Source organism: Hoplias malabaricus, chromosome 2 (assembly GCF_029633855.1).
Source record: "Hoplias malabaricus isolate fHopMal1 chromosome 2, fHopMal1.hap1, whole genome shotgun sequence".
Taxonomy (NCBI): Eukaryota; Metazoa; Chordata; class Actinopteri; order Characiformes; family Erythrinidae; genus Hoplias; species Hoplias malabaricus.
The window spans coordinates 67,074,132-67,084,072 of record NC_089801.1 but is presented as its reverse complement, the minus strand read 5'-3'; the positions used below and the strand labels follow the sequence as shown (position 1 = coordinate 67,084,072).

The following is a 9,941-nucleotide window of genomic DNA, read 5'->3' as shown; positions in this document are numbered from 1 at the left end:
TGCACAGATCTGATTGGCTGAGTAGCCTCACACGTGATTAGTCTGAGTTTCCTGGAGTGTTCAAACTGAACCATAATGACTAAACGAGTCACACCACTTAAAACAAGCACTCTGTTCAAAATTAAACAGCTCTTAATAGTTTATCCGTTACAGGTCCAGGTCCTGATAGGACAGCCCCGATAGGCCCCGCCCCATTACTTGCTGGGGTACTCAGATAAAAGTGTCCTGCAATGTTTGTAGTTGTCTTGTAGTAGCCTCCTCAACAATCACCTACAGTCAAATGCTACCTGAGTTTCTGCTAAGAACAAGCACACCAGAAATGGATTGCAAAGTGGTCACCTGAAGAGAAGTCTAAGCAGACCTTCTGGTTTCCCTCCTTCCAGTCATTTAGTTACAGTCAGATCTGCTGGAGTCACTAAACTAATGAAAACATTCACATTCGCGTTTCTACTGCACTCAACCCAACTAATCGCTTCTCTTTACTGCTTTCTGAGAAAATGGCAGCCCATTGATGGAAGATTGTCTGCTGGGTTCTCCTGCGGTCCACACCAGACCAGCTGCTCACCTCCGTCTACTGCAGCCACCACCATCAATTAGACTGAAGTAGAAACGGACTCAGATTACCAACACTCTGACTGATGCTTCCAGCACTGATTGATGCCACTATCACTATTATTATTATTATTACACTGTAGAATAATGACAGACTTAACTGATGATACCTTAAATGTCTATTAGTAGTTTGATCAGAGGAGGATGGATCCCCTTGTGAGTTTTGGTTCCTCCCAAGGTTTCTTCCTCAAGCCCCAAGGGGAGTATTTCCTTGCCACTGTCGCCTTCAGCTTGCTCACATTGGGCTTGATTCAAATTGCCTGTTCTGATACTGATTATGTAAAGCTGTTTTGTGACAAAGCCACTTATAAAAAGCGCTATATAAATAAATTTTGATTGATTGATTGACCTGGTGTTTCCGATCAACACCCCCGGCGTTTTCGATATTTTACACTCCTCCGCTAGTACATAGTGAGCATACACACATGGATTTCTGAAGTATTTATAGAGTCTTTTAATGTGAAATGATTTTAAACCATTAGTGTAATGGTTTAAAAAGTTGCTCACGGCATCAGCAGCTAGTTGCTAGTTCACTGTATGTCACCATCAAGGCAATAAGGAATCACTTACAAACAGAATGCATAGAAGAAAGAGCCGTCCAGCTGATTTGACTGAGATTCGGAACTGCATTGAAGCCGTAAGTTTGTATCCCTCAGAACAGAGGCACGAATAAATTAGGCTTTGTGTTTTAGGCACGCAGCTAGTGAGAGAGTGATTACGCAGGTACACATTTGGGACCAAACACAAACTTCTGAGACACAGGGAAAGCATACAAATATATCTATAATTTACAATATACAGATATTTTTTTTCCTTTTTTTATCAATAAATCATCTTTTAAATAGAATATGCTTCATTGCACTTGTTAAAAAAATTAATATGATTTTTAAAGGCAATAATGTGATTCTTTTTTAAAAAGGTGTAAAATGTACTGTACCGTATGCCTGATTTAGAATAGTAAAAATAATATCTGTAATATACATATATGTAAAAGACCCTCACCAATACGCATACAGTATTGTATTTGTAACTTATAATTATATATTTTTGTATATTAATATATATTTAGCATGTGCATGGTATAACAGTCATACACCCAAAAGGCACATGTACATACACATATACAGTACACACACGCTGTTGATTTATTTTTACAAAGTGTGATCTTGGCGTGTGCCCATAGTCATATGCACAGACATGCATGCAGATATTTATTTATTCACATATATATATATATATATATATATATTTATTTATTTATATATATATATATATATATACACACAATAGACTTATAAAATAAATAAATACAGGAGGAAAATGCTCTTGGTACGCGGTTCATGGTTTCCTTCAAAGCAGTATTTAGCACAGTCTTTGACTCACCACATGTCAGTATCAGCCCATGAAGAAGAAATGGTCCATTTGAGTTTGTGGTCCTCCGCTATCCCAGAATTCCTCCCGGCACCTTAAAGGGGACAGTCGGGGAGAGGGTTCAGGGCCTTGTGACGGAAGGGGAGGGTGTCCAAACTCCAAACTCTTTGGTCTGGTGGACAGGCACACAGAGGGGTGTTTGTGGAACTGAACCGGCTGTTCCAGTCTGTTACAGGGTCAGGAAACCCAGGCTCTGAGTCCGAGAGTTCCAGGGGGTGGTGGAGGGTGGATTGGGGGTGGAACCACACCTTAACCCCCCTCCTGACCACCCCGCTGGTGGCTAGACATTGCCCTCGTTGTGCACCGTGTGGTTTGCCTTCTTGTGCGCCACGCAGTTCTGCGTCTGGTTGAGCAGGATGGCCGTCTCGTCGGTCACGCCATCATGGAGCTCGGTGAGAGTCAGTTCGATTTTGGTGTATTCGCTGTCTGACGACTGTGCCGTCTTGTCCATTCGTGACGCCATGAGGGCGTTCTGGTACTGCTGACGGGTCACCTGCAGAACAGAGGGACGTAACATGGCTTTAGAATTGTTTCTCTATTTCCAAATGAGGCTGGAGATTAGAACACTACTGCACGGTTAAACACGCTTGGAGGAGAACATTAACTAGGCTGAAATATAGGCCACCTGTGCTGACTCTTCAGGCTGAGTGATGACTGTCATACCCAGAGGGTGTGAGGTCAAATATTCTCTCCTCAACTCCTGGCCATGGAGGACAGTGTGAGACTAGTAACTTTCCTTTGGACACATCAGCCTTCTTCCTACAACCTGGGGTATTAAAAGTTCTGGTCCTTGATGGTAAGTATCCAGCTCAATTTGAAGAATCCCCTGCTCATAACACACTAGATGCACCTTATCTGTTAGTTGCCAGTTTATCAGGTGCTTTTTAGCAGTGAAACAGCCAGACTATTCTGGACATTGACCCTGCAGAAAAACATTCACGTCTCCAAAAGCTCCATATTCAAGACGACAGCCTCTTCCACTGACTATTTTTGGTGTGACACACCTGGTTACTTCCAGTCCTGAGGGCAGGATGAGCCATGTGACTGACCAGACTTGCACATGACATTTTAAAATTAAGAGCAGTATATTTAAGTGTGTGGAGAATGGAAAGGGCATGTTTCTGTGTACGTTTACCTTGACGTATAACAGGTCTGTGACAGCTCTGACTGTGTAGTCCGGTGCGTAGATCTGCAGGAAGGAGTTGAGCTGGTTGTTGCTGCTGCCTAGTGGGGGGTTAATGACTTCATTGCGGTCGCTCCGGTTCAGAGAGTCCGAATGGTTCAGTCCGTACGGACGGGGAGGAGACTTGTTCTCTGCATGACACACATGCCATACAAAAAAAAAAAAAAAGTACAGCTCAGTTAAAGTTCGATTTCATGGGAATTCAATGGAAAATCTCAGTCAAAGATTTAGGGGTGAAGTTGTTCTAGGAATACTGACGCTACATAACTTACATCTTGCTTTAGATCAGCTTTACTTTAAATGGCAACATGCAAGTTAATGCCCCCCAGCCATACATTAGACTGATATTACTAAGGGATTAGATTCCATGTACAGAAACAATGGGCAACTGTTGCAAAGGATGTAAGGGTTTCAATAAGAAAAGTATAGTCAAATACAGGTGGGTGTGAAAGCAGCAGCTGGTGAAAGAATGATAAAAAGCCTCAGAGCCTTCAGAAAAAAAGACTAGCTGTTTTAATTAAACACAGCTTATGTTTTCCACTTCTTAAAGGGGGCTGGCCTACAAGTGCACACACAAACACACACACACATGCATATTTTCTCTGCCTCTCTCACTCTTTCACTCCCTGTAATTTACACACACACACACACACACACACATACACACACACACACACACACTCATGCTCAATCATGGGTAGTGTTAATGCCACAATTTTGTTGGAATGTATGTAATCCGTGTTTGTCTGAGTGCTAGAGCTAGGAGCCCCTGCGTCGCTGGCCCAGGAATGAGGGGCCCTGCTCACACACACGAGGTGCATGAGGTCAGTATGTGTGCATGGGGTCAATGTGTGCGTGTGCTAAGATTTGTGTGTATGTGCGTGTTGGTTTCACACATTTTCAGGACAATAATGACCTGATTTTGAAGGAAAACCAAAGAAAAACAGGACTAGTCTACAGTGTCTGGACCAGAAATTCAGTCATGACCTCATATGGTAAGAAAGAAAGGTCACACTTATATATAGGCAGTACACACACATCTATATATTAGAATAAATACATATAGATATCTCTCCACTTAACATGTGAAAAACAAACAAATCTAGAGTTTAAAACATGGTTTAAATCCAGTGAAAACCAGTTAAATCAGTTCAACTGATTTAAAGTTCTGGGAGACTGGAGAAATCATGCTCCACTCTCACATCAAAACTGAAAAATCCATGTTTCTGTCCATCTCCATGTTCTCTTCACTGTGAAACTACGGATCTGAAAGCACGTGGAGCTGTCTAGAACCTTTATATGGGAATAGGAAACAGACAAAACAAGAAAATGCTAGTGTACTCTGACCACCACAGAGCCAAGGTTGTAACATCACCGAATGTGTTTGAGAGCGCTTGCATTTTCAGAAGCAGAAAATTGGTTTTAGTGGATTCTGTCTAATTACATATAGATTTTTTCGATTGTGATATTAATATTATATACAGATATATAACAGATGTATATGGGTATGTATGACCCCACGTCCTGACACTGTATAAAAACATACTGGTGTGTGTGTGTGTGTGTGCACGTGTGTGCGTGTGCAGGAGGCTTGGTATGAGGGCCGTGGTTATTTTTCCAAGTCTGGTAAAATCAGTGGGAGGGATACTATGAATTTACTATAGTGTGAGAACTTGGAAAGAGGCAGTGAAGATTTTTATATTCCTCTTAACGAATGACCAGAACATAAGAAAATACCAATTTACTTTCAGCTCGTGTGTGCCAATTTAGTCCTAGATTTAAAGAAACTGAAAAAACCCAAGGCCTTTCATTTCCTGACCAGCTAAACAGTAAATATGTATCATGCCTCATCACATACTGTAGTTCATTTGGTGCCAGTTAATACACATGCAAAAGCATGCACAATGACAGTATGACAGCAAAGGTATAAAATTAACTGGCAACAAGCAATATGTGCATGTTTGAACATTCCAAGCTAATCGCTAACATGTCAATGCCATGCGCCCAAAGTGAAAGACAGGTTCACTATCAATATTCACAAACAATATAGACAGATAGATAATCCATACACAGGCTCAGGCTGAACCATTACAATACCTGGAGATCCTGCTATTGACTGAGACCTACTGACCACGCAATTACGAGAGAGGGAGAGAGGCACTTAAGAGAGGAGAAGAACAAATAATCAGGAAGATAATCCACAAAAACAGGGAGAGAAATTGTTTCTAATCATAAACACACCTATAGCAATGACCTGTCCAGACCCAGAGCACGTTAAAATATGACTGGACATTCCTCAGTGCAGTGTCTACTGTCAACCAGCAGAGGTCGCATACCCCATGTCATATCTTTCCCACGCCTGTGTTGTTTTTTTCTCCTTTCTTCCTTTTTTGTGAATGAAAACACTAGTGGCTGTTTTCATTCAGGCAGACCTTCAAAAGTCTCCTAACAGCAACCGCAAGCTATAGCTCTGTCCTCTCCAGCACAAACCCTAAACCACAGCCTCTGACACATACTTCGCAGGGAAAGATAATAAACTAAGTCCAGCTGCAACCAACTGATCAGACCATAAGGGGTGAGTGAAAGGCCATTTACCTGGAGAAGCAGTGAGGGCCAGCACCCCATACGACGAAAAGGCTCCAGCTTCAAACTTCATCCCATCCTTCCCTGCCTCCACCTCCACTTTTCCCTGTGGGTGACGAGAAAGTGAATAGAATGAACACCTGTAATCTCTAAAAATCCTGAAAATCAAGGACTTGGGGTGAGTCGTATGGCAAAGTGAAACTTAAAGCCTGTGTAATTAAAAACATTTTCACTTTAATACAATATGCATCACAATAACTCGTTAAAATGGACCAACACTAAATTTAGTTAAAGGAACAATAGGTAAGTATTTGAGCACTGTATTGAAATCAATGTGGTAGTGCAGGGAAGGAGGGGGGTGGTCTTGTTACCCTCCTCCAAAAGTTACAGAGTGTGGTTTCTGCTGTGCTGAGCTCAGAGTAGCAACAACAGAGGCCCTGTTCTTCCTAGTACAGGTCAGTGACGTTTTACTGTAAAAATATTACATAGTGTTTCTTTAAAAAAGACTAATACTGCTCTCTATGAAACAAAATGTGTAGGTCTTCAGTGTTCTCCAGTTACTACTAATAATATTAATTATATGCTCAGAAAAACATCTGGTTGCAGACACAGGGCAAAAATAAGTGTTGTAAATCACAACAACACCACTGAAAGCTTGTCAACGAATCAAATTGTGTAGTCAAAACTAAGAGCAGCAATAATGTAATTTACATAAATAATGATAAACATAGTTCTGGTTTCCTACCCTGCAGTATGGTAAATACACTGTAAAAACCAAATATATATATATATATATAAGTGATGCAATGCCACCTCTATTGTACACATAGAAGAAAACTGTCCCATCTCTAAGTGGTGGAATGTAATCCTATAGTGTGTGTGTGACTGCTGTTCAGTAACTTGCAAAACAAAGAGAGTCAAAAACAAGCTTTTAAGTACCACTCTGACCCACACTTCCCGCAATGAAATGTGTGTCACCACTAAGACCTCCTTCCTGCACAGAGAGTTCAGCCTTCACACTGGCCATGTCTAATACTTGAGAAAATCCCTGCTGGTTAGCTGTGTACAGCTAACAGTTCCCGCTCCTCTCTCTCTTTCAGTGCTGAGGACAGACTGACCAACCAAACAAACACAAGGAGCCAGATGGACTCGAGAGACACTGACCTGCAGGATGAGGACAAAGAAGTCCACGGGCTTGTTGCGGACGTAGAGGTAATTATCTGGGGCCTTCTTGTTCTTCTCGTTGACTTTGAGCTCCAGGATGACGTTGGGGTGCTTCAGCAACCTCAGAAGGATCTTCTCTGACATCTGAGACAGGCCAAATGGTTCCACCTCTGAGGAGCAGTAATAGAGACAAGCGATGATGTTGGTAATGATGGTGATGAACACATTATCTTCCCTCACAGTTCAAATTTAATACAATCCAATGTTAAAAGCCATGCAAGAAGACTGGTGCTTTGGGACAGTCTAAAGACTTTGAATCCTTATTTTTATATATGTTTTTATTGAATTACATATAATATTGGATTGCAAAAATTTCAGCCCTTTAAAACTCAGCTTTCACAATAATTGCTAAAGTCTTTATGATAATTAAAAATCATTTGAGAAAATAGCATCTGTAAGTAGTCATTAGTGTAAGATTTGGCGCTGATTTCAAATGCTGGTTTAATACACCAGATTCAACTCAGCAACTATTACTAAACCCATATAATGGGTAATTGTAACCAGAGAACAGCAGAGCAATATATGTTCATCAGTTACTGATCACTTGCAGCCATATATAATAATTGCATATTGATGCTCAGTGTATCATGTTTTGTACATATGCTATGCCTTTATCCTGGAAAATTAAATGAGTATGTCCACTAATCCATGACCCAATGGGACCTTTTTATCACTGGCTTAGCTCTGTTTACAGTATCTGTGTCACCTGGCAGCTTGTCCCTCCTTGACGAGAGTCCTTTAATAGCATTGGGCCGCTGTTAAACAATGATTAGCATTTAGCTGAAAGGGCAAGGTTCTGACCAAAATCCTAGTGCAAGGATTTAATGGGAATTCTACCAAAAAATTAATTAATTAATTTTTAAAAATCCAGCTGTCAATCAAAGAAAGATGAAGTGTAACAACTGATTCCAGTAATATCCTCAGAGGTTCCTTAGACAGCGTACACTATATGTCCAAAACTTGGTAGAAACTCCTGACCGAGTATACATTCAGTTATATTAAAGTGCACACTGTGGAAAAATCTCATGTTGTTCAGCTGTGCACAAAGCTTATATATAATCTCCATTGAAATTAACCAAAGGATGCCCGCATCCACCGCATGAGTCCGGCTCTACACGATTAGACTCAACTTGACATGGCTCGGCATGCTTAAAGCTTGTTGCTTTTCCACTGGCAGGACTCACCTGCGAAATGGAGCCGGTGACATTGCAAAATCCCGTCTCTAGGAATCGCTGGCTTTGAAAACCACAACAATGGTGGCAGTAAAGTTAGGTGCTGTTTAATTATTGGACCGAACACAACTCTGCGCCCCAATTCACACAGATCAGTTTTAATTGTTGCATGTTCAGCTTTCACTGAAACTTTTTGTCAGCTAATGGCCCAATGAGCATATAAACCTCTTCAGAACACCTTGAGGTAAAGTTATGAGCTGCTGTTGTGAGTCCGATAAAAAATTAAAGTGAAGCTTCTGTAACAGAAGGGATTTTACAAGGAGCGAGTTTGTGCTGGATTTGAATGAGCTCTGCATTTTGTGGTGATTGACATGTCTCTCTGGCCAATGAGCGCTCTGCAGTGTTTACACATCACTATTTAGTACCAACTCTGCACAGCTAGAACCCGGAGTGAGCTGAGACTGAAGACCTACCCGGTTCCAGGGGGCCAGGTACCAGATTTGGCCAGTGGAAATGCAAAAGAGACGTGCAGAGTCAAGTAAAGTCATGTAGGTACCATGCAGTGGAAAAGCACCATATGTTTACCATGTCCAATGCCAAGGGGTCAACTACAAGGATTTAAATGTCCCCAGCACTGAGCTTGAACAATGAGATCTTGAACACCCAACATCAGTAGCTGACCTTGTATATAAATGTAAACAAATTCTCACAGCAATGTCCCAATATCTAGTATCCCAGAATAGGAAAGGGATACACAATACATACTAAAACTTTTATTTGAAAAGCAGGTGGCCTGTAAAGTTAGTACCAGAATACATTTTTCTTTTGTTGCTGTAAACTAAAACTGTAAACCTGCTACACAGCACAGACGTATAAAAATGCTGCTAGGCTCTTATGTTGTCACTAGCTTGTGATTTCCTATGTTACCCTGGTCTAGAGGCCTGTGTGTAGTGTATTTACATCAGTTTAAGACCAGCTGTCTCTATCCAAACCCTAACTTTAACTGTTACAGGAGAAAACACAAAGCTGGTCTTAGGTAAGACGCTAAGTCACAAAGCACACTGGGGGAAACCAAGCAGCAACGCAGCACACTTGCCTGTTGCTAGGAAACGCAGAGTAGCCAGTAGAAGCTGAGGTGATATTTTAACCTTCATTTCATTGTCTGTAGACTTGAAGGCCGAGAAATCCTGCTTCCTCTCTCGATGGGTGATTTTCTTTTTTGTTTTGTTGTCAGCTAACGGGGAAGTTGGGGCGAGAGGAAAAAAGGGGAAAGGATTTTAGTGAAATTCCTGGTTCTAGTTATGGACAAAAACATCCTGATCTTGGTCTAAATATTCAAAAACAGATTTTACATAGAGGTCATAGTAATAACTGACTTTGCTGACCAAACAGAAAAGACAAAGATTGTATTTACAGATGAATTCATTATTTCATATCACCGCTGTCAGGGTAAAATCTTGTATCTTCATTTGTTGTTGTTTTTTTATTTACAAAATGCTGTTAGCTGTTTACATCAAGACAACATTTCTTCATGAATGAACCAACAGTAAATTACTTTTAGAAAAGTTTGTAAAAAGTTAAGGTTATGTCCTTCACCTGGAAAGTCACCATTCTGAAGATACAAGGTTTTTTCTAACAGCATTATATTATACTTCACATTTAGAATATTATTGTACAGAGGGGGACTAGACATCTGTTAAGAAAAAGTCCTTTATACAGAAAGTCCTGGTTAAAAT

General features: G+C 40.8%; 1 protein-coding gene across 1 annotated transcript in view; it reads right to left on the bottom strand.

The window, feature by feature from the left end:
- Positions 1-1,951: 1,951 nt before the first annotated feature.
- Positions 1,952-9,941, bottom strand: part of cnnm2b (cyclin and CBS domain divalent metal cation transport mediator 2b) — a 34,432-nt gene continuing 26,442 nt past the window's right edge. Inside the window, exons 3-7 of the mRNA XM_066659716.1 lie at positions 9,302-9,439; positions 6,974-7,143; positions 5,822-5,915; positions 3,179-3,357; positions 1,952-2,536 (exon numbers count right to left, since the gene is read on the bottom strand). Coding sequence (XP_066515813.1) covers positions 2,324-2,536; positions 3,179-3,357; positions 5,822-5,915; positions 6,974-7,143; positions 9,302-9,439 — 794 coding nt within the window. The 3' untranslated portion in view covers positions 1,952-2,323. The remainder of the gene's footprint in view (positions 2,537-3,178; positions 3,358-5,821; positions 5,916-6,973; positions 7,144-9,301; positions 9,440-9,941) is intronic.